Source organism: Perca flavescens, chromosome 17 (assembly GCF_004354835.1).
Source record: "Perca flavescens isolate YP-PL-M2 chromosome 17, PFLA_1.0, whole genome shotgun sequence".
Taxonomy (NCBI): Eukaryota; Metazoa; Chordata; class Actinopteri; order Perciformes; family Percidae; genus Perca; species Perca flavescens.
In genome coordinates this window covers 17,398,420-17,424,123 of record NC_041347.1, presented here as the reverse complement: position 1 = coordinate 17,424,123, position 25,704 = coordinate 17,398,420, and the positions used below count along the sequence as shown (strand labels likewise).

Genomic DNA, 25,704 nt, shown 5'->3' with positions numbered 1-25,704 from the left:
ACACATTTCTGGAAGCTTTGCTTGGGTGGGGCAGGTGTGCGTGCGTGTATGTGTGTGTGTGTGTGTGGGTGTGTGTGTGTGTGTGTGTGTGTGCACGCGCGTGCGTGCGTGCATGTGTGTGTGTGTATACTCCTAGTTGAAACAGTGGGGAAGAGGAATCGATTCCATCCCCCAGCGATTTCCTGTTATACTGTACAAAGCTAAGAAAGAAAGACACCCCCTGCACAGAGAAACATACTGTTTCTCACCAAAAAAATCTCCCCAGTGGGCATACACATATGCACTGGTGCTAATGAGATCATCGCTTCATGATGTGATGCCAGTAGGAGAGCATTGTGAGAGGGAGCAAATATTGGAAACAGATAGGCATTTGTGCTGGAATTCAGTTTTTCCTCTTTGCTATGCTCACTGGCCCTGAACTCAATATGTATTTTTACTGGAATGTGGGCAGTCCACTTATCTAAGCAGACAAGTGTCTTTTGTTTACTGAGAAAGTAGGACGGCTGAGGAGAGGCACAGGGTAGAAGGTTCTGGTTGGATTCGACATTTAAAACAGTATGTTTACATGCACACAATGTATTACTGTGAGTAATCAGATGTGGGTTAAGAGGTTGTTTTAAGTGTTTACATGACTCAGAGTAACAAAAGTCAGTATAATGTCTTACAGGGTGTCTGGTAGTCAACAGAAAAGTGCCACAAAGAAAAAAAGGGAAAACAGGTGGAATTTGTTGGTGTTTAATGTTTGTATATGAATTATTAACTTAATGCATGTTGTACTTTAAATGTTATGCACTACCAATTTAGAGGTTGATCACATTTTTGTCTATTTTATATCAGCAGTGATGAATTATTTACAAGAAATCTGGACACATGTCTTTGATCAAATTTTGTTTTGGCAAAGAAGTGCTTAGTGTTGCTTTTTGGGATATTAAAGGAAATTGGTACAAAACACTGTGTACTGGCTCTTCTAATTGCAATTATGATACCCAGATATCAAAATACAAAAGCAGTATACTGATGAGATGGGGAGTAGGTAACTATAAAAGATGCTAGAGTTTTACAGAATTTGATGTACTTTTATGAATAAAGTCAAATGGCAAACATATCCAGAGTGATCTGGATAATCTGGATGAATGACAACAGTCATTTTAAATATATTATATATGTATTTATTTCCATCTTTAATATCAGAATGATTAACTGGTTAATCTGTTTGTACCTCTGAATGTTGCATTGATGTTGTCATAACTACAATGCATCGAAATTCACTCGTAGTCCATACAATAAATAAAAGCTTCCACGGCACAACCACACTCCACAATTGCAAATTAGCAGCTCTATCGGAACTGTAAGAGGGAAGTGGTGGTGTGCTCAAGCGCACCTTAACAGGAGATGCAAAAAGACAAAAGTTGCCCTATTTACTTAGCCAAACAAGATTTTTCTTAATGAGATTCAAACTAACAAAGTTTGCTTCTTTCACCATTAACCTGTACCATCTTAGCCTCAGTAACCTCGAGGCGTCATCTTTATACAGTGAAACGCATAGTCACCAAGTTTTTCAAGTTTAGCTACTATGTGGCATCCGCTCTGCAGCCTGTGGAGTCTCCTGAACAAAAGGCCTGGAGGTGTGCTAAGTATGAAGCTCTCAGAATGGACCTGCTCACCACAGACAGAGAGGAGACAGAGCCCAGAGTTCACACACACACATACACAAACACGCAGAAATATAGCCATGGGGAAGAGGAAGGAGTTCAACCAAAGACTCTCCTTCCAGAGGATAAAGGGATGCATCTAAAGCCTATAATTACATATGCACACACAATGAAAAATCCAAAAATCTCTTTCCATCCATTACATTTTTCCCAAGCAACTGGATCAGATCTCGTTCACAAAATATAAAGCTCTTTTTGAACCATTTCACCTCCCAACTCTTTGTGTTCTCTGTCTTCCGCTTGCTAAGGAAATGTAAACAGCCCAAGTCCGAGCACCGCAGAGAATTGGTTGCTACAGCAGCAAATCAGCAGGAGGTGGGCAAAATACGTTTGCACTGGCATTTGCGTGATTCTGTGTGTGTGTGTGTGTGTGTGTGTGTGTGTGTGTGTGTGTGTGTGTGTGTGTGTGTGTGTGTGTGTGTGTATGTGTGTGTGAAGGCATAATGAGCCCTGCAGTTTGTTTGTTCTTTTTAAATCTCAGAATCAGAGACAGAGCCCGAGGCCACAGGATATGGCTGGAACAACCATTTATTTATCGTACGCGTGTGGGTTTGCTGGGCATGTGTTGGGCAGCACATGCCCATGTGTGGGTAGTTTGCTTCTTACTGCTTTGGAGGATGTTGGGAAGGGTTTCGATCCCCCTCTCTCCTCCCTGCTTAAGGATGGAGAGGCTGTGTTTGGGTCTGGTTGGGTTACTTCCAACGCTGAGCTCCAGAGTCTCAAGTCCAGACCCTAACAGCTCATAACTAGAGATTACACACAGACACTGTAGTCTTCCTGCTAAGCTCCTCACTCACGACACTTCCACATGATGGTCCAGAGCAGATATGGTTGATCGAAATCCCAGATCTTGAACCAAACCGTAACGAGATGGACAGATGCACTGAGTGAGGGAAACACCTATTGCAGGGACATTGCACTCTATTAAGACTGTGATGAATGAGCTGAAGTTTTCATTCTGATGGCTGCATTCATACGCCTTCATAAGTGTACAGAGCCATTATGCACACACACGTCCATGAAGCATGCGTTCATACACACACATAAGCAGGACAACCCAACTAGCGCTATATGGGTTGTTATTCCTGGCTGGAATTGCAGCATTCCACAAGCCCCTACTTGGAGATTCCAAGGAGTGAGTATGTGTGTGTCTATGTGTGTGTGTGTGTGTGTGTGTGTGTGTGTGTGTGTCATGTATGGACATGAGGGCAGCCTTTTCCGTGTGTGTCAGTTCCAATCTAGACCAGGCGAAACCAGCCGTCACAGAGGCAAACTGTCGGCAGCGGCACAGAGAGGAGGAGGAGGCCTTCTTTAGCAGCTACGCAAGTGAAATCCCTGTGTGTGTATACTCACACATGACGGATCTAGACCACACTGTGATGTCTTATTCATGCCGTATCAATTCATAATGACCAGGCCAGTCCCCCATGTGAAGACGTACATGTGGGCGCGCGCACATACACATACACACACATGTATGATTGGGACGGTCATTGCAGAAGAACTTGTGTGTGTTCGTGTGCATGTTTGGTTATACGAATATTTAGAGCATCAGAGCTGGTATGGGTTAGTATGTAGAGCAGTGTGTAGCAGACACTGGACACACACACACACACACACACACACACACACACACACACACACACACACACAAAACAGCACTGATGTCCCAGCGCTTTGGTGTGAATATTTAACAAGCCTCAATCCATCTGTTCAATTATTCATGAGGAAGGACACAGAATCGTTAGTAAATATAAACACCGCTTTTTCTCTCCTGCTTTCACTACATCTTTGCTCCTGTCTTTTGCACCTCTGACTGTCTCTTCTTTGACTTACTTCTTCTGTCAGTTTTTTCCCCTCTCTCTCGCTCTTCTTGTGCTGTGGTTTTGAATATTTCAGATGGCGGAGTGGTTTTTAAATTACCCCCTTTTGGCTTCCGCTCTCCTCACATGGTTTGGTCTTGCATTTCTCTCTCACACACGGTCCGACTCGTAAAGAAAACAGCGACAAGCCATAAAAGCCACTTTTACCAGCTTACAAGTAAAGGGGCAGGAAGAGGGGCAGGGGCAAGACGTTAGGGCCTGCCTGGTATTTTTCGGTTGGCCGCCAGGTCAGGTATTTCATTCTCCTGCGAAAAAACTCTAGCCCTGTATCTAGAAAGTTAGTCAGTTAACCCAAATTAGGAAAAGCTGTATATTGCGATGTAAATACTTGGTTGTATTTATCCAGGTTTTTAGATATGTGTCTCTAAATTCTCACTACGATGATGGATTTTTGTTGCTGGTGCTCACACCATTGCAAACTCACATTTTACTAATTCAGCAATTGCATTTCTTTCCAACAACAGTTTCCTTGTTACTCTGGATAATCCACAGATTTTTAATGTGAAAGATGTTCAGTTCTACCATATAAAAGTATACTTTTTCTGTGTTGTGAGCACCAGAAAACTCAGAAATGGATTAACTGAACCAAAACTATCTGTAAGGGTAGATGCATGCAGGTATTTTGCTTTCATTGAGTCTAAAGTAAACTTTACTCACTAAGGTCTCTGCTGTCAGTGTTTACTTAGTGTGAGACAAACTGCAGTCAAGAAATCAGGATGTCTGCCATCGATGGCACAGAAACCTCCTGATGAAGACGGGTTGCCATGGGGACTGCTGCCAAGGGGGGGCCCAAGCGGTCCTCTGAGGGAGAGAGAGAGACCTAGCACGTTGAGGCAGGTCATTCATAAGCAGAGACAAAAGAGAAGGAAACAACAAGACCAGCCCGGACCATTAACAGCCTGCCAGACACACATGCATGCACAGACACACACACACAAACACACACACACAGCTCAGTATTATACAAAACACTTAAAATCAGTCATGAGGAGAAAAAAAACAAAACACATTCACGTCCGTCTTTCAGCTAGTCATACCCAAAAAGTCAAAAGTTTTAAAGAGTTCATTTGCTGGCTTTGTGGCACAAAAAGTCTTGGAACACCAGAGCGAGTTCACAAGGCAATCAATCTGACGCAAATGAAAGGGGAAAAATACTGTATGTTGAATGGTAACAGTCAAAAATCAAGTGGGAATACTGAGACAGAGAGATGATTTATAGGTTTAATGATAGTGCACATTATTTATTCTAAAACTCCTTCCCCCCAAACAATTCTTTCTTCTCACACTGAGCTACCGTTCCCAAAGCATTAAGCAATCAACAAACAGAAAACACAGCATCCCTCCAACACAAACACAGAACAGGCAGCTCCGCATCAACACATAGTTGAAGCTGCTCTTTTATCTACAGTCAAAGCCATATAAAGAACGTAATCCCTCGTGTGTGCCTGCCATCCACACATTAGCACACAGAGATGTAATTATAGTGTTATTCTGTGTGTGTTTGTGTCTAATTAGTGTTATTTACATTTTCCCTCTTTTTCTCTCTCTTTTGAGTGTGCGCATAATGCATGTGTGTCACCCAGCCAGTATTTCAGCGTGTGTGTTTAGGGTTTGTGTATATCAGCAACATAACCGTCGTCAAGCATTAACACGAAAATGAAAGATCTTAAACAAGAATGAGATCCCCGCTCCAATCCTTTGCCAGGCTTTACGGTGGCTTCCCTGTAGGGCAGGTACTACCACACCCTTCCCTTCCTCCCTCCTCCTCTGTACCTCCCGGGGATATACACAAGGGGAAACCTCTCTTAACCGTCCCCTCACCCCACCACGTAATACCGCACGTTAGCCATTAATGAAAGCAACACCCCTTCAAACAAGCCTGTGTTGTTGCCGCCATTTGTTTGTGGCAGCAACAAGCAACACGGCAATCAAAAACCGCAAAATACCCCTTCACCTCCACCTACCCCAACCCCCCACTCTGAGCCCAAACCAGATGCTATTCCCCGGGGCCAGCTATCAGGCTAACTGCTTTGCACTCCTACAACTCTGTTCACCTATCCCTCTTTTCGGTCCTTCCTTCCTCCTGCTCTCCCACTGTGAAAAGACACTAATTACAGACATGAATGAGTAGATTACAGATCCGAAGTGCAGTGGAAGTGGGATGAGGAGAAGTCAGGGGTGGTGGGCTGGGGGCAACAGGTCGTTAACAGTAATGAATGCAACTCTATTTTCACTGTTATTGTTCACTGATGTTCTGCGCAGCACCCCTCTCACCTCTGCGCCGGCCTTCCCGTGCCTTCTCGTCGATGCCATCCATCACAGGCAGCCTTAACTAACTCTAACTATCTCTAATCCTCTCTAATCAATTTCAATTATCTCTGCTCTGCCCCTCATACATCAGTGTCTCTGGTATCTTTCAGGCATGGGAAGGGACAGAGGAGCGGGGGTGTGGATAAAGAGGTAGACTCTTAGAACAGAAAGCAGAGCATGTACGTAGCTCTGTAAAAAAATATGTGCACTACCTAAAATCTCTGTTTTGTACACAAAACAAGACATAGATACTGTATATTTTCAACCAACTACAATCCGAGCTTTGGCAGAATCATTTTTTTTCTAGTTTTAGTTGCCATTTTTTTACATTCTGTGTTTTAGAAAGAACGATCACATTCATTCTCCATCTTCCCTATGTATTGGAAACTCACACCCCGTTAGCTTAATGACTGCATGGAAGTCAGGTGTTTAAAAACTCCCCACAAATCAACAGTCCTCTGCTCATTTACCAAACAGCCTTTTATTAACCCTGCTTGCTTTTCCTCAAAGGTTTGATGTGAGCAACGATCTCATCTGCTATCCCTCCCTCCTCCATCCCCTATGTCCTTCTTTCTGTTTGTCCTCTCAGCGGGATGTCTAAGACAAATAGCCACTTTGTTATACAAAGCTTTTCCTCAAACCCTCTCTACAGAATGAGCAAAAAGAGAGGAAAAGAGAAAGAGTGTTAAAAGCATAGGAAAAGGGAAGGGGGCAATTAATCCTTCGTCCAAGAGAAGAAAAAACATCTGGGTTAGTGCTCCACCTGAGGGCAGCGGGCTTTCACATTAACCTCTCTTGTTAGGATCATAAAGGCAGACCCTAACAAGCTCCGATGAGTACTTTGAGCAAGTGCAAAGACACACACACACACACACACACACACACACACACACACACACACACACACACACACACACACACACACACACACACACACACACACACAAACACACACACACATATGCAACCATAGACTCTCTTTCTCTCTGCCTCTTTCTCTCTCTGTCATCCTCAAACACACACAAATACGCACGTGAAATAGCGCAAAAGTCTTGCTCTGGGACTCGAGAACCTTTTAAGTCCATTAAAAGCTGCTGGCGGGAGTAACACAAGGCTGTAACCTAACCGCATCAGACTGGAACCAGAACCCATCGTGTGGCCCAGACACACCGCTCAGGAGTTTAGAAACACATTAGGAAAAACCTTTGTCTTCTACTGCTGTTCCTGATCCCACGCTACTAGACCTAATTTTTAACAAGCACTAGAAGTCTTTCATAAAGTAGCAACTGTCAATCAAACACAGGCACCATAAAGATTGCATTATTTCCGGTTCCATGGCCCTGGATTGTACATTTGTTTTAACTGCTAAAGAATGTAAGGCACTTCCACACCTAAAAACTTCAAGGTCCATTATGGTTCTCTTTTATTCAGCCAAGGATAAAGAACAAATGAGTCTATACACAGACACATAGCAAATCGATTAAGCAACGTTGAACAAAGTCTCATTCTCCAGAACATGGCAGAAAAGCCAACGCTAGGTTTAAAATAATGAGCGTGAAGTTAGATTGGATGAAACAGGGGAGCTGTGTTAGCACAATCCTCTGGCTGTTGGCAGAGCCCGCTGCTCCAGATGGACTAATCACGCTTGTTCAAGGCCATCCGCTGGTCTGGAAGGCCTCGGTCTGCTCTGTGTCTGTTTCAGCTAGACAGACAACTTAGTGCTGCTCAGTGTAAGCGAGCCACAAGCAGGCTAGCCTTGCCCCCAAAGGATGAGGCTTTGCCCTGAAGCCCAACAGGTTGGTTTTGGAATAATGATAGGTGACGTGAGAAGATAGTTGCGAGGAAGTGACAGATAGATTCAAGATGGTGTTAAACATCAAACGCAAGATAAACAGATGCAGGGCTGAGGTCGGGATCATGGGTTAGTAGTATCACTAAGTGGATTGAAGGGAGGGAAATGATTTTTCCATGTCCCACTGTTTCATTATTCCCATATGTTCCAGGTAATCTGAACTGGAATAATGGGAGCTGGAATGATCAGCGGGCAACAGGGACACTGATTATTCCAAAAAAGAAGAAATAAAAACACATTGAGCCTTGTTGCAGATGGGAATAAAAGTTTAGCATTACTCTGGGATTGTCTCACTGCATGAGTGTCAGGATGTGTGGGTGTGAGACAGTAAAGTAACAGTAAAAAGTGGAAACCGATTGAAAACTGTGATGACACATCTCATTCATATGATGGAGGTATACGAGTCCACTGGCAGAGCGAGCTTTGGGGACTTCTCCTGTGACATTCAACAACCTCATTGAGTAACACAGACATCCTTTCACCTTAACCAGAGTTCGAAGTCTAATGTGTCCCTTAGTTCTTGTCCCAATGTCACACCAACTCTCTGCCACCAGTGGATTCTCTCGCAGACAGAATAGCACAGAGTAACTGCAGATGACTTGGCACGAAGGCCCAACGATGTGCAAAGAACTCAGATTTCCACTCATTCAGTTCATTTTGTCTTCCAGACAGTAAGTACGGTGGAAATCACAGTGTACACTTCGCACGCATCATGTAATAAGTCTGAATGTTAATGAGACCTGATGGCATTCCAGCAAACTGCAATCGGACCTTAATTGTTCTTTATTTGTGTTTAAACCAAACCAAACCAAACCAAAGCCAACATTCATCAGACTTATTGAAACCATGCTGTGCAGTATATTGTTGTAGCACATACGATCTCTGAGCAACACTGGTGGCTTGCATAATAAAGAAAAGATAAAGAGAGTTGGCATGTGCACTGACAGAGAAGAAAAGTGTGTGCTCAATTGAAAAAAAAAGTGAATGTACTTACAGTCGAGACAGGGCAGGGTTCTTCTGAAACAGTAACTCAGGAAGCTGCTGCAGTTGATTACGGTTCAGCCGCCTGCGGCAGGGAAAACATATGATCAACCGGTGAATTTGTATGTGCGTGTGTGTCTATGCATGCTTGCCCTTGTGTAGGCTGTGAATAATTTCTGCTAGCTGCCGTAGAATCGGCTTAGCCACAGGCTATTGCGTTTCAGTGCGCTCTGAATGTCACATAAATATCCAACTGAAAGTTCAGGGGAATTAAACTTCTAGTCAGAGACAGCGCCGTAAATTATCTCTACACAGTTAAATTACGATGCTGCGCCTAGTAGATTCTGTGCTCTGCTGACTTTCCCAGAGTAACGAAATAGCAACATTCCCATTTAAACAAGTGAATTACATCCACCAGTTATCTGAGCATGAACAGATTTCATCTAGGGTGAACTATTAAAACAAGATGTTTCTAAATAAAATTAAGAGAAATGGATGAGCCTATTCAAGCCTAAGGAAGCACTGACAGGCATGGTGATTGGCAACAGACTCCATGTCAAACAACTAACATCCAAGACTGGCAGAATTTATGCAAATACAACAATTAAGTCACTAAGGAACAGACTGTTGCTAATCTGTTGGAAACCACAACTCTCTTCTCCCTGAACGGCCCATTGGAGGCACATGGGAGTGAATGCAGCGGCTGTGGCACAGAGGCTGCAAATCTAAAAGGCAGGCCGCTGACATTTCTTCAGACACATTCAGACAGATGTTGGGACCTGCGCCACTCACTGTATACACTGAGAAGAGTGCTTGGCCAGCTGAGGTGGAGATTTAGTGCGTAATGGGCATTAATGGTCTGCTGCCGCTCCGCTCACACTGAACTGTACCTGCTGGTGGGTTAGTGGCTTTTAAACATTAGAGAAACGAGCCGCTCCATTTCCACATTGGTCTGGCACATGGATATGTCTACCCAATGTTTGGGATCAGTTGACTATAGAGAAGCAGGGGAGGCGCAGGGGAGGCAAGCTGTACATGGCCTGGAGTTTGTTAATGTAAATTGTTAATGTGGGTTTCAAATTGGGGGGAAAGTCTATTATAAGTTAACCACTATTTGTGCATGACATGTGTGCATAAAGTAATCTGCTGCGCAGGTTTCTATGTGGGTAGCACTATTGATTTGCTAATGAGCTGGTTGAGGTGTGGTTGGCTGTGTTTGTCTGTGTGTTTTCCAGCCTGTTTACAAGCTGTCGAGGAGTCCTGGTGCTGTCCAGATGAGCCAGAGTCTGCGGTGGGGGAGGCCTCTTAAGCCCACATGTCCCACTGAGGGCATTCCTGTCAGGCAAAGCTAATAATAAAAACTCCCAGCCCACGATGTACCCTCTCAGCACCATCCGACCACAATGGAATGACAGAAAAGTGCCTCACACTTAATACGCCATGTATGGTCGGTTCCTCCTGTTAGTCTCATTACTCAACTAATACATGTGCTGAATACAGATCAGTAATAGGGTTTTCATTTGAAGTTCAAGTTTAGAAAAGAATGTATTATTTCTGGCCAGGCTATCTACGGACAACTCTGTGTGGTACTCACAGTCTCTCCAGCTCCTTCATGTCGTCAAAAGCCCCACGCTCGATCACAGCAATCTGATTCTCCATCAGCTGCCTGAAGAGAGAGGACAGAAAGAGAGCCTTAGAGATGACGAGATACAGTGTGGCTTTGACTTTTTTACTAGTCTGTAGAAGGTCACTCAGGCTTCAACAAAGTATAGGGGGCTTTGGGGTGCGGGCCTTCTTGCAGTATGTATATTCAAGCTAGGTGCAGTATATTCAACACCTTTCACACACACACACACACACACACACACACACACACACACACACACACACACACACACACACACACACACACACACACACACACACACACACACACACACACACACACACACACACACAGAGGGCAGCGGTGTGGACTGAGGGCACAGTGTGGAATCTTGGCAAAAGAAGCAGGAATAGCAGCCAGGAAAGTTTCTAAGGTGGCTCAGAAAGTGTGGATGCGAGCTCTGGTGTGGTCCACTGCGTGTAGCGGTTGGGTGGAGACGAGACGAAAGGTAGGGGGGTCAGAAAGTGTGAGAAGGGAAACTGAGGTGGGCTCCAAGGTTTTTACAATTGGCACAATCAAGGGAAAGTGGGCTGTGTGTATGTGCATTTGTGCCTGTTGGAGAGTATCAAAGTTGCAGGCAGTACATCAAGGCTATTAGTCACACACAAACAAACATGGATGCACACAAACATACACAAGCAGGAACACATCCCTTCCTCACCTACATTGCCAATGCTAATGCACAAAAAAAGAGGCTTGGATGGTTTTGGAAGTGTTACAATAACACAAGGCCAGGAAGGAGAGAAAAGCGTCCAGCAGCTTTAGAAGCAACAAGAGCTTTCCTTCATTACGTATACAACTGTTCTGTGTTGAAGGCAACCTCTCATGTCTCCAGTGAGGCCACGCCGCGCTGCAACTCAGCAGTCTGGGCTTCCTCCCCATCGAATATAAATGCTAATCACTGCTCGCACTCCATAAACATAGAGAGAAAAGTGCAATTCACCTACGATCTCTTTCTCATGAATTTAGATGGAAGTGATGAGTACTTTTGAATTGAGAAAACTTTTTGTCTGAGGGCACGTAGCTTTCAGTTTCTGATCTCTTTCTTTCTGCTGTTTCCAGATTGTTCCTCTATTGTTTCCATATACACACACACACCACACACACACACACACACACACACACACACACACACACACACACACACACACACACACAACCTGCTCATGAAGACCAGCCAAGCACCCAGTGCCAGACGAATGGTGGTAAATCAGCTGTGTTGATTTTAGACTGACAGATAGATGGCAGCTGACTGTAAAGATAAACCTCTGTTCCTGTTTGGCTCCTTCTGAGGGTTGCCCAGGGGTCAGAGGTCAACCCAATGTTAGTCTTAATGCTGTTGCCCCCACAGAGGTCACCCCCCAGACTTTTTTTCTGGTTGCACATACAGACATGCCTTGCACCTACACCATGTTAATCATGCATCCTGTATAATAGTTGGCTGACATTTCAGAAAGTGAGCAGTGTGTCTGTTACGTGTAGCACAGTTGTGGCTGTGAGGGAATCATAGGCTTTACAGCAAGGGAAATTCTGTCTTTAGTACTCCTGCAAGTTGTTTCCTTCTTACTTGATGGTGACAAGCTGCCGACATGAAGGCATTTAACCTTCACGTAGGGGTTGAAGGTGGTGCAGAAAAGGGGGCATGCATAGGAGGACGAGAGTGGACATGGAGCAGTGGGAAGACAGGGGGGATGGGCGAGTAACGATGAGGCTTGAAAATAGTCTTTGCTGGGTAGTAGGAATTATGTGCGACTCGTGTTACATTTAAAACATGTTCCGGTCTACACGGCTTCCCCTCTGGCAGTGTTTTCAACACCTATGGCACTACTCACAAGTGTGTGCGCTCACATGCACACATATCGACACTTTTACAACTACTTTAATACCTTAAGTCACAAGTGCTGTTTAATATCAACACAGAGGGAGTCAATGACTTCACCTGAATGTGTTAACTGTGTTGAGAGCCTATTTAGGACTGGCGCTTGTGTACACTTTACATGTTGATGTCTGGTAACAGAGGGCAAGTGAGTGTGTGTGCATCTGAGGGACAATAAGTGCTACAACAACATACAGAATACAGTGAGAGAGGAGTCCATTACTTTGCTAGCTGCAGTCACTCAGTAGCTTAATGTACTCTGGAGTAGGACTCTTGACAGAAGCCTCTCCACTTCACTGGGTTTATGCTAATTTGAGCAGCATATCTGTACAACTTGTGAGCTCCAAGGTTAGATACAGCTCAGGTTTGCATGAATATATAAACTCAGACACGGACATGCACCACAGATACACATACAAAACTTCTCATCATCATACATGAACATGAAGGCAAGTACTTACAGAACTCGAATGTACTTGAGTCCAGCGAAGTCACTCTTGGTGATGCGTGTGAGGTTATTCCCATTCAGCTCCCTGCAAAGACAGACACGCAAACATATATGAATAATTAATCTTCATTCTCCCTCTGAACCTGTTCCACCTGATGACTAAAGGAGCAGACAGTGGCACGGAGGCATCTTTGTCTACTGATACCTGAGTCAAACTCTGGAGCTTTGCAACACACACAACACACTTCAGCCACACACGGTACACACACAGTACCCCAAGCTGTTTGCATGTAAGTATGCTACTGGCGTAATATATGCTGAGAATGTCTTTAATTGCTGGTGTTTTTATAAAATGCAAATTGCGTTAGATGTTAACTGTAACACATATTGACATGTGGAATCAGTAAGGTTGTGTTAGAGGGAAGTTCAGGCTCAGTTCTAATTCCTCTGGGAGATATAAGAAGTCCTATTAAAATGGAAGTCACATTTGAGCTGCCTGTTTGTCTTTCTATTCCAGCCCTCTCCCACCAACCCCCCTCTTTCTCTCTGTCTGCCCTGTCCTTCTACTATTGGTAAGGATTAGCAGGAGCCAGCGGAGGGGATTTGGGCAGGGCTACAAGGCCAAAAAGCTAAGTGCTGTGGATATAATGGGAGCAGCCTCCCTGCTGAGAGCTGGCCATTGCTGCAAAGGAAGGGAGAGACAAAATAGTTGAAAAAGATAGGTTTTACATTTTTTGTTGGTTTCTAACAAGTTAACCATCATCTAATGGCTGAAAATAATTCTTTCCAAAGTCTCATGTTAACTGTAGCATGCTGAACTTGAATGTGGCACCCTCACTGGTTCAGTTACCTCTGCTGATATAAGAAAGGTTTGTATTGTCCTTTGTTACTACATAAGACTGAGGGACCTCAGTAGCAGATTGTATTCTCATGACAGTGGGAACAGAAAGCCGGCAATGCACGCAAACGTTTCTCTGTGCTACTGCACTTTCTAAGCATGATGAGTTCACCCTACTCTGACTCCCCAACCCCCAACTCCAAAGCACAAGCAAAAAAACTGGTTCCAAATCTATGCCAAAAGCACTGGTCTCTCTCCCTCAGTCACTCTCTCCTTCTCTGTCTAATGACCACTCCAGGGACTGTAGCGCTATGCAGTACGAAAGAGAACAGTCATTATAGACATATGGTGTGTGTGTGAGTGTGTGTGTGTTTGTGTGTGTGTGTGTGTGTGTGTGTGTGTGTGTGTGTGTGTGTGTGTGTGTACAGGTGCATCGACAGGCCAAGCGACAGGGCCACGGGAAATAAATAATGGACTGGGCTTCATTAGCCTGGGCTCCAATACACACACATGTGGTGCTCATTACAGGTGCTTACGCAAATAGGCACACACACATACACCCACACACACACTTCCGGATTCCCAACTTCTTATCTTCAGGGTGGTCACTGCTGATGACACCCGGAGGACATTAAAAAGAAGAAAGATAGAAGAGGAGAAAGGGGAGAAATATAGGAGGAATATGTGGAAAAGTGACTCACACATAAACAAAGGAAACTACACTATCCTTCTCCAGCAATGAGGTATTGCTTCATCCTGTAATAAGAGACATGCCATAGTTTCCTCATGTACTCCAGAGGTGACTAATCAAATCCGTTATGCAACAACATCTCAAAGTGTTTTGTTAGCTGAGATCCGATAACTGAAGTCAATGTAATGTTCTGGAAACGTCTTCAAACGATGATGTATTATGCTGCTGAAAGTATCCATCTTAAAAAACATATTAGCCATGCACCTGTTCAGCAATGCCGTGACATTTAGGCAATGCTCAAATGCCACCAGCAGCCTATGATGTTTCAGCTAGTCAGGATCCACAGTGTTTATGACATATTCTGACCTTTTCCATTGGCATTTTGCAACAGAAACCGTGCAATGTTTTCAAGTCCTTAAAATTGCCCAGGTGATAATTAGCTCCTTGAAAATGTCCCTTATAATAACATCCCCACTGCTACAAGAATTGCTGACTTGTGCATGTTGACATGAGCTTCTGAAATAACTGTTATGCTGCCCTGTAAAGATCATATTTATGAAATCCACTGTCCTAAGCACGCATTTTGTATAAAAAGGGAAAGGTTCATAATAAAGTGGACACTGGGCTTTATACCCCATTTATAGTGTTAAAGTTCCTGGTGTTTGACCCATCTGATAACGTCTGCTGACCCAGGGGAGTATTCTGTCTCTGGGGAAACTCTCAAAGTTATGCACGCACACACACACAATTCCAAGTCTAAATAAGGGCCCTGTGTGCCAAAGTAAAATATGGTGTCAATGCCTTAAAAGAAAAATCTGCTGTTTATTAGCTACAATATCAGTCACTGCTACTTTCTTTGTTTTGCAATCAAAGGAGGCTAGGCAATGACACTTTCTTTCCTTTCATTGACAGATGTTTTGTCGCACTGACTTTGTGTGGGTTTTCACATTAGAGTACTGCAGTACTACTTTAGAGGCAGAGAGTTATTAGGTATCATTCCCAGTTCCTATAGCAAAGGATTTCTACCTCCAACTGCTTCAGTCAAATCCATTCCATCCTGTGGAAACTCTGCAAGGATTCCCAGTGCTGACACACTTCCTGAAGAGCAAGTGGATTTATGACATCACTATCTAATCCCTCTTCATCTTCCATCTCAAACTGATTGATGCCTGGGAGTACTTGCTGGTGCACCTTCCATCGGGTGGACAAGCTGCAGCTATGCTCCAACACTCCACATCTCTATAATTCAAAGGTGCTCAGAGCGCTGCTACAATGCTGAAAAACTCATTATGTTTATTTCTGCCAGCTGCTGGGGTCCCTCAGCTGAGGGGGGCCTAGTTGGAATTGAGCACATTACATGAAATAAAACCCCAAGACAAGAGGGAAGATAAGAAAACAGACCGGCACACAAAGGCCTGCGTACAGACACACTCACGCAGATGCAAATATCAACATGGGTACCGTTTCTTACACTCATACACAAAGACCATATACATATACTGTATCAAGGAATGAACACAAGCACACCACTGGCATGTACATAAGCCTGCTTGTGGGAAAGGCAATTGTGTTCTGTTGGGAGTTAGCCATAGCAAAAGAACATAATGATCACAAGAAAAACTACAGTTGGCTGTACAGCGTTTCACCAACATTATCAATTCATGCCGCAACAGTTTAATGAAACTGTCCATTTTTATGTGATCAGCTAAATTGCTGCCACACTTTAGACTCTTGGGGGAGCATTGGAAATGTTGTGGTCACACTCTTTTTCTGATTCACTACCAGGGTTAGACATGGGTCACTTGGTACCAAGCTTCAGTTTAATAGTCACTTGTTTGCAGCCACAAAACAATTGGCAATGCAAAGCTTACTCACAGGCTCTGGAAAAAAGTAGGCAGGACAAGACACAGTGTAGCCAGGATTGCAAACATGGCTAACAGGCTAACAAAAGTATATCACAAGTGAAAAATAGTACACATTTTATCAAACACTTTATTTTCTAGCTTAACAATCACACACACACACACACACACACACACACACACACACACACACACACACACACACACACACACACACACACACACACACACACACACACTCATACAGTTATACAAGCAAGGACAAACTGAAAGAGCAACATGATAATCCATTATCTAGAAATCAAACTGGACATGGATGAGTCTTGCTATTTTGCAGGTCAAAGTTCATCCCGGTGGAACAAGTCATGGTTTTGACTGGGAGTAAATGCATCTCACCCCCTTCTTCTTTGAAATCACACTTAAATGACTTATCAAGGTGCTTATTTTTTGCAGTGCATTCATTTTGTATCGCTGCTGTGGGCACCACAGGACCATTTGTCCTGAACAGCTTTAGCGTGGCAGGGAAGACAGAAGCCAGCTGATGGGGGATTGGTGGCACAGTGCTGTCCAAACTCCTCACTGTGGAAGCAATCTGATGATCAGAAGCCTGAGGTCCTGTACAGCCCTAACGTGAATGCTCATTAACCACAATCACACAGTGATAATGCTATTTGACCAGACCAGCAAGCACTCTCCCTAATGAATGAACTGAACAGGTTGAGAAGCTGCGGAAGAGTGAAGCATTGCTCCTCCTCCATACTCCACGACATATGGATGTGACAGCCGTGAAACACACAGGAGGAGAGAAAGGGGAGGAGGTGGCAGGGGGGTGAATGGAGTCACTGAGAGATAGAGACAGAGAGAAATAAGACAGAGCTGCTCTGACAGTGCTGTTAGCTGCCTGAAAGCGACAGCGTGGAGCAGTGTGGTGGAGTGTTGCGAGTTGCTGCGGAGCTTTGAGGAGCTGACGGGCTGTCTGGGAAACGTCAGTGTAGAAATGAGGCCTGGTAGACTATGAGGAGAAAGTGACCTACATAGTTGGTCCAACAGGCTACGGAACCAGGCAGTACCATTTGGGCACACAACAACTTCCTACACAAAGATAGAGGGACTGAGAAAGAAAGAAAGAGAGAGAGAGAGAGAGAGAGAGAGAGAAAAGCAGACCACCATGACCAAAACAACAAACTCTTTTAATGCAACTGAAACACTTCTATCCACACTAAGAGGTCAGACTTCTGCTCAGCTTGAACAAAACATTCCCTCTCCATTGAAATGTGGCTTTCAGACAAGCAGTCAAGGCCCTCCACTGGACATGTGTATGTGTGTGTGTGTGTGCGCAAATACGTCTGAGAGTGTTTTCCCTGCTCCTAGGCTCCTCACAGGCTATTTACAGTTTGCAGTCTGCTCAGTCAGGCCTCAGGAGCAAGATTACTGATAGAAAAGGTAAACACCAAGCAGATCCAACACACGCACACACACACACACACACACACACACAGACACACACAACCCCTTCTTGAAGTCTTGATCCGTGCAGGATCTCCTGCATCTTCCAGAGCCTTTCATATTTTATAAATGGCTACAGGTAAAAGTCAGGTACAACCCAAGCATCTGTTTTTTGCTGTTTTTACCTGGCATTTACACTACAACAACAACCTTGACAAGGAGCCACCAAGTTTTTTTTCATGTAGCAGTTGCCGCTGTAAGCAAAAACTAGACGGATAGCAAGAGAGACTGTGAGATGGGAAAAAGGAGTCACGGAAAAGACAAGGGAGGAAAGTAGCATTCAGCCACTTTCTGATCAAACATAGATGTGGATATGACACTCTCTCAGGCCGAAGTGAATCAATTAAACATCTGTTCAAATGTGTGTTACTGCCACAGGCTGGAAAAAGAACACACACATGGCTATTGTAGAAGCAAAGACTGAAGGGTCTTTCATGGTTTAAACTGTATCTGTAGTTTGTTTAGTGAGAGACGCTGAGGTTCTGTTGTGGCTTTGAGTCCCGCATGAAGACATTTAGGCTGTATGAATGTGTACTGTAAAGTGTAACATGTGGACACAACATCTGCTCTGCCACATCTATTATGTTTCAGTTATTCCACACAGAATACTGAGAAGACGTTTGCCTGACAGATGTGCGCTGACGACTGGTGATTTGATGGATGCTGCATGTGTGCTGGAATCTGTCTGTTGGTCCCTGTGAATAAAGAGTTGTTCTATGTATGGCCCTCTTCCCCCACTGAGCATGTTGATATCTGCATTCCTCTAGCTCTTTACAAAGATTAGCTCATCTGCTAGCAGATAACCCCACTGCAAAGCTGGAATGATAAGTAAATTAAAGGATTAGTCAGTCTAAAATGTTTTTATCTACAACTGTTTTGACAATCAAGTAATTGTGTTGGTCATATTTCAAGCACAAATGCCAAACATTCACTGGTTTCAGCTGATAAAATGTGAGAATTTGCTGCTCTAATTTGTCATATATGACAGTTAACCAAATCTCTTTGGAAAATGAACAGTTGGTCAGACAAAACTAGACATTTCGAGACCTTAAACTCTTTCTGGACTTTTATGGAAAAAAGTATTCATAGATTAATTGAGAACATAATTGACAGTTTAATTAATTAATCTAGTTTTTGAGAATTAAGACCGACTTCAGCAGAATACATTAAAACGCTAACTAAAATGTTGCATTAAACACAGCACTGATAGGATAAGTGCGCAGACCGATGCAGATCTGAAGCGGCCCCTAAATCTGGATTGCTGCTTATAATAATTTCCTTTCAAATTTGTATCACATCAAAACCATCTTGACTAGCGTGAAATGTGGATTATGAAGGCATATCTACAACGTCAGGAGAATGTTCACTGCATTTTAACACACACACGCACACACACACACACACACACACACACACACACACACACACACACACACACACACACACACACACACACTTCACTCTTCATTGCCAGCTTCTACCACCTAGCCAGGAGGGTTAAAAGGAAAGATGGACTTCTGAGAGAAGAGATGAAAGGTGATCTAGGTGGATTCTCCAAATTCGATTTTCATGGTCTGCTGAGATACAGCCTCTCTTAGATAGGCGTGCAAAGCAATCACGCATGTACACTCACATGCTTGTCAGGCATGTCAGACACACACAAGTAAAGTGTTGGAAGGCATTCTTTGACACACGCATGCACGCACACGCACACGCACACGCACACACACACACACACACACACACACACACACACACACACACACACACACACACACACACACACACACACACACACACACACACACACACATTGAAGGGGTCATTTCTCTCATGAGTGTAATTACACATTTCCATAAAGGAGCTGCGCTCATCAGGAGAGCAGGCCAGTGGGTGTTGGGTGAGTTTAGACACACAGCAGCTGGCTTTGATGCTCAGCAGTCTGTCATCACCATGCTTAGGCAAGCAACATGCTTATGGTACATGATGTAAAATGTAAAAAGGTGACTAAATGCTTGAACCAATTGAAAAATAGAAACTACTAGGAACTACTTTGGCCCACAATACCTATATTACCACATACTTTGTCTGACAGAGGACTCACAACATCTCACAAAATACTGAACTCAAAAGACAGCGATGGCATCCACCTCAGTATTCAGTACAAGAGAAAAGACCACAGCTGTGAAGTGAAGACAGTAAATTGAAATGACTGAGTCCCAGGTCTGTAATTTCACAATCCTCCACTGAGCATAAACATTCTCTGAATTATCTTCATTCCAGGCATTATTGCTCCTCATAGGGTTACCGACTATGAGGATGGATATAGTAGACTGTAAAAAAGGACCTGAATGAAATTCAGTCTGCCTCAGGGCTAGACCTATTTTGCCCTTTATAATAAATATCATAATCTTGTTTATTCATTCATTAGCTTTGTGGTTGAGTTACACGTATCTTCACTCCTGTGCAGTAATCCCTTCATTACCGCCTCAGTTACTATGCCAGCCTTGCCTTGAAGGATCTTCTCATCCTGTTCTCGACCCCCACAGCTCTACCCCTCACGCCACTTCTTTGTCTATTCCCATCTCGCTCTTTCTACTTTGGTCACATAGGCAGAGCTGGCAGGTAGTGGGCAGGCTGTGATCAGTCTTGTCAGGGTAAATTATGGATCAGGTGGCCAGTGAGCTGTCAGTTGTACCAGCTATGTGCTGGTGCCAAAACACCGCAGGCATTCCCTGGCACATGCACACACACCTCCAACCCCCAAATACATAAACATGGTTATCACAGCAAGGGAGCCCTTCATCTTCAACGACCAAACCTCATGTGTTTTCATCTAACATTACTTATTCACTGCACGCATGCTCACATAGAGAGGCACATGCTCAAGATCATGAACAAACACAAGTGAACATCAGATTTATACAGGCATGTACGAAAACCGACAGACCGACAGTCACACACACACACACACACACACACACACACACACACACACACACACACACACACACACACACACACACACACACACACACACACACACACACAGTGTGCAGCCTCCTCCTCTAGCACAGAAAATACATCATCAATACACTGGCTTTCTGTAATTAAATGAAGATACACACACACACAGCTCCTCCGCTTCTGCAAATCAACTCATTCACAGATGAGACACACCTACTAAACAGCAGGGCTGTTAGAGAGATAAAGCAGGGATAGAGAAGGGCTGCAGGTTTGGTCAATACCTGTCCACCTAAACGCTTAACTAACAACCTTTAGTGTCTGTGTAAAGTCACTTTAATCAACCTTACAGATGTTGATTTTCTCTCAGCATAACCTGATATCAATGTGATTTCCATGTGCTATTTTGCCACATACATCAGATGAATAAAGACAAGGAAGAACAGAGGATGGATGCAGAGAGGGAGCAAAGGGGGAGGGAGCGGCCGGTGGCCCCTAAGAGGCAGGGTGTGATTTTAATACGTGGAGCTCACAGTCTCATTACAGGCTTCAGTTTGAGGAGCGCAGGGGTCAGACCTGATCCAAACCCACACTGACAAGTGCAAATGGGATTCTGCTGTCTGTCTCAACACCCTCCATACACACACCCCGCCCCACAAACACACATGCACGCCCGCACACACACACACACACACACACACACACACACACACACACACACACACACACACACACACACTCCCAAAACCAACCCCCTCCTTCTCTAACACTCCGAAAAGCATCACTCTGTATACATGAGCACAAACACATATGCATTCACACATATATCCATAAATATACAGCAACGGAGAGCAAAGTGCAACCTCTTCTACTTTGTTAGCTTTCTCTAATCTGCATCTGCTTTCCTTCCCAACACTAATACTACGTTGCCTCCTTCCAAGTGAGGCAAGTACATTTTGCAACAATACACATTTGATTTTTTTTTGTAATTTGAATGAATTTCTACAAAGAAAAGGCTTCTCTTAACATTCTATCCTATAGACGAGAGCCACCAACTTCTGGGACAATTGTATAAAAACATGAGCCACTCATTACTCATCTTTGACCCCAGTAGCGGTTGCACAATTTCATTCACATAAACACATATTTTCCAAATGCATACACATAAATCTGGCTATTCACATGGGACCATCATGTGAGGCAGGGTGGGCTGCGTTGACTTGCACAATCACCTTGATGAATCACCCTATGTAACAGCCTGCAGAAGACGATAGTCTCTATTGTTAAGTAGTGCTTCTCTGTGGAGACTGGCTATATTCTAAATGACCTACACACACAGCTAATACATGCACCACCACACACCCAAAAAAAGGCAACGACCCAGGAATAAATTACACATGACCTTTACACACATAATGTTTAAAATGCAGCATCCTGAGTGTGCTAGACATGCTAGAAAACACCCAGAGATGTTACAACGATAAAACCCCCTGCTGTACATGACCTATGAATGCACAAACAACTTTTAACACAGAAATGCTCTTGACTGCAGGGGCAGGGTATATTTCCAGTGTGAATGGCCATTCATGTAAAAGGAAACCACAAAATGACCGTGTTTCCTCTCTGCTTCAATGTTGAATTAGCATGTGCACATAAGCAACCCGGAAACATGCAGACCGCAAGGCAACAAAAAAAAAGGTGTTCTTAGAAATTAAATATGAAAAGCATAAAATATGCAGCTAGCTCCCACTATGCCAACGCTGCCTCTGACACAGGCTTTCTCTCCTCTGTTACCACCGCATGTTTTATTCAGGACTGATATTCTAAAAGCTGAAATAGAACAATCTATTTTTCCTTGCACTCACTTCTGATTTGCTGATGAATATTTCAGAGGATTGTCAGAAAAGATAGAGAAACTCCACTCTACAAGCTGGCGTCTGCCTCACCTTTTCCTCCATCTCCCATCCTTTTTCTTTTTTACAAGACAGCTACGTGATTCTTGTGCAAGACTCACTTAAGTAGCAGATTTTCTTAATTTTCTACATGATTTAACAATTTGTGGAGTGAGTGTTCAAGGGGTTTGGGAAGGGATTGAGAGGGGAGTCTTCGGCCCAGGAGTAGAGGAAAGTGAAAAGGGGGAAGAGGGAAAAAAAAAAGAGATAAAGAGAGACACAGTGCTGCACAGACAGGACACATGATATGAGTGGGGGAAACGTGTCCCCAACCATTACAGAACTAGGACAGACAGGACCAGACAGCAGATGTGGTTCTGCCTCACAATAATTTAAGATTTAAACTTTACGTCAAACTTTACTTTTACATCTCTAAATGTATGTCCCATTAAAAAGTGGAGCCAAAATTAACCTCAATTTATTTGCTTTTAGGATTAAAAAATACATAACATAAAATACTTGCAGCAAGTATGAAAAAGCAGGTAAGTAAATTATGGACACATGTGAGAGGCACACATCCGCTCCTGCTCTTTCCAGTCCCTCATGCCTATTTATACCTGACTGGAATGCCAGTGTGACACACACACACACACACACACACACACACACACACACACACACACACACACACACACACACACACACACACACACACACACACGCACACACAGCTTTACAGGCAGAGCTATTGTTCTCATTCAGTCTAAGCAAAGTCATGTGCACCACTACAATATAGCAAGGGAACAGAAGAGAAACAGTGAATAAAGAAAACAGAGGAACACAGTCAGGGAGTTTCTCTATCTCTCACACACACACACAACGAGTAGAGATGGTACTCACAGTCTTTCAGTGTTGCGGGGGATATTCCTTGGCATGGTTTTGAGTCCCAGTCCATGGCAGTCAACTGTGGTGCCACTGCAGGTACACAGGGCTGGGCAGGCACTGGCATTGCCCATGAGCAGAGCAGAGAGCATCACCACCCACATCCAGAGTGGCTGTCCGGCCAGCCTGCCCATGCCTGCCCCAAAACAGTTACCTCTGACGGGCATATTCACCACCACTGCAGCAAGCTGTTCTTCAACAAACCTCTTACTTCTTTCTGTCCACCTTTCTCTGCTTTTCTACAAAAAGGAGTCCTGCTACACCTTGCAAGTCCTCTAGAATAATTATATAATTTATTATATTATATGTGGTGAATAAAAATAGAAAACTAAATTGAAAGAAATGCTAATATTTTCCTCTCAGCTGTGAAGCAAAGCAAATCCTTTTTGTTCTTCTAGATTTCTTTTGATGTAGGTATGATATCCACCACAGTTTGCTGATGGAAAAAAAGCTGTTTTCTTTATCTTATTTTCTCCTTGCAAACTCTTCTCTCTTGTCTTTGTGGAGTTGCTGTGCTCTGGTCTGTACACGTTTGCGTCTCTGTCCTCCTCTCACTCAGTCCCGCTCTGCTCTGCTCGCCTGAAGAGAGGGAATAGGGAAAGAGCAGAAAGAGAAAAAAAACCAGTCTCTTTCTCTCTCTCTCTCTCTTACACACACACACACACACACACACCAGTCATCCATCACAAGGATCTACAAATAGCAGAGCCCCCCCGACTCCACCCCTACCCCTCCTCTCCTCCCCCCCTCCTCACACAACCCCCCCCCGCCAGAACCCTGCCTGAACTCACTCTCATTCTTGAGATCCCTCTCTCAATCCCTTGATTCTATTCACAATACAAATCTACTCCAAGTATCTTTCTTTTCTTTTTTTCACTCACTCCACTCCTTTTCTCTCAGGTTTGCCTCCAGGCAAACCCCAAAAGAGAGACCTAACCTGCATGACACTGCATAACCCCTGCCCGAAGGGAGAGGCTGTGGGGAGAACGGGCTGTGTGAGTGTGTGAATGCGTACATGTAACGAAGGAGAATCCACTAGGGAAGAGAGGAATCAACACCTCAGTCCTTGGAGGCAAAAAAGCCGGAATAAATAATCTGTAAATGTGGTTTTTAACATGTAGATCAAGTGTGGCCACACACACAGAAGCTGCAGCAGGGAACCGGAATGAAGAAGTGCACGCACACACACGCACACACAAATATTCACGATTTGTTGGGAAGGCAGACCACAGCCATAAAAAGTAAGTCAACACTATATTTTAAGCACAGCATAGGCACAGGGACAAGGATTATATCCTAATATATACAAATTAAAAGATAAACAGCTACACTCACAACCATACCTGCTCTGTTATTTGGATTGATGGCAGTAATTGGCACACAATCCCCCTCTTAATGCCAGGACCATGCATTCCCTGAATTGGACTCAAAGCATAAAGTGGACGGTGTTGAGAAGGGAAAATTGAATGATAGGCAGCATATGCAGGCCATTATTTGCTCTAAAGTAATTCTTAATAAATATTATTTTGCAAATGTTTACATTATATTAAAACAGTGGATATATTAGAGTCCAGCTGCTGTCGACAGTGTAATTGTAGATTTCAGGAAACATTTCCAAATGCATATTGATTTACAGTTCGTGGAATTGCAAATCAGTTTTCTGGATGTGTGTAGAGTTTTGTTTTTTTTATAGGTTCAACCCACAGTGGATTGTTCAGTTATCCACACAATAAAACAAATGGTGACACTTTAAAATACAGTACAGAAAATTAGAAGAAGTTACCAAGAAAGAAGAGAAACTAGCACTTTTTGCATAACTTTCATTGAACAAATGGGTAATGATTAGTTCCTAGATATCTATGAATCTGCATACTGATCACCTACTTAATTAGGCAGTCCTGATTAAGGCTGGTAAATGGCCCCAAGACCAATAACTAATACTTTGGCCGCTTTCCTATTCTACACAATATTAATAGTTTTACACCTGCTAATAGGGAGGTAAGTAAGCAAGGAGGTAATGATGCATTATTGGTTTAGTGTCATTTAGCACCTGATTCAGCATTAATCAAGAATGATTCATTAGGTGCTCATGTAGAGATTCACAGATATCTAGGAACTAATTATTATACGCTGGCTCATATATTGATTTGCATAGCGTCTGTCAGTTTTTTTGCTGTCTATTTTTTTCTGTTTTTGCACAACTCACTATATAATTCTTGGTTCAGAATCATCAAGGAACAACTACTACTAATTCATTAATTAGCATTTAGTTGCTTCGTAA

At 43.6% G+C, this 25,704-nt stretch overlaps 1 protein-coding gene across 1 annotated transcript; it reads right to left on the bottom strand.

Moving 5' to 3' along the window:
* Window positions 1–1,503: 1,503 nt before the first annotated feature.
* Window positions 1,504–23,738, bottom strand: LOC114572539 (slit homolog 1 protein-like). The gene is made up of 6 exons (XM_028604210.1): window positions 23,382–23,738; window positions 12,742–12,813; window positions 10,333–10,404; window positions 8,752–8,823; window positions 2,254–2,458; window positions 1,504–1,656 (listed from the first exon to the last, which is right to left on the bottom strand). The coding sequence occupies exons 1-6, from the start codon at window positions 23,588–23,590 to the stop codon at window positions 1,504–1,506; spliced, it is 783 nt and encodes a 260-aa protein (XP_028460011.1). The 5' UTR covers window positions 23,591–23,738.
* Window positions 23,739–25,704: the final 1,966 nt, after the last annotated feature.

What these genes read in the sequence shown, in the direction of transcription:
- LOC114572539 (XM_028604210.1), bottom strand. Translation starts at nt 23,590, where the DNA reads ATGCCCGTCAGAGGTAACTGTTTTGGGGCAGGCATGGGCAGGCTGGCC. An exon ending in CTCAAGTACATTCGAGTTCT is followed by an intron (nt 10,405 to 12,741) that starts GTAAGTACTTGC and finishes CTCTCTCTTCAG; the next exon opens with GCAGCTGATGGAGAATCAGA. An exon ending in AACCCTGCCCTGTCTCGACT is followed by an intron (nt 2,459 to 8,751) that starts GTAAGTACATTC and finishes TGTAATCTCTAG; the next exon opens with TTATGAGCTGTTAGGGTCTG.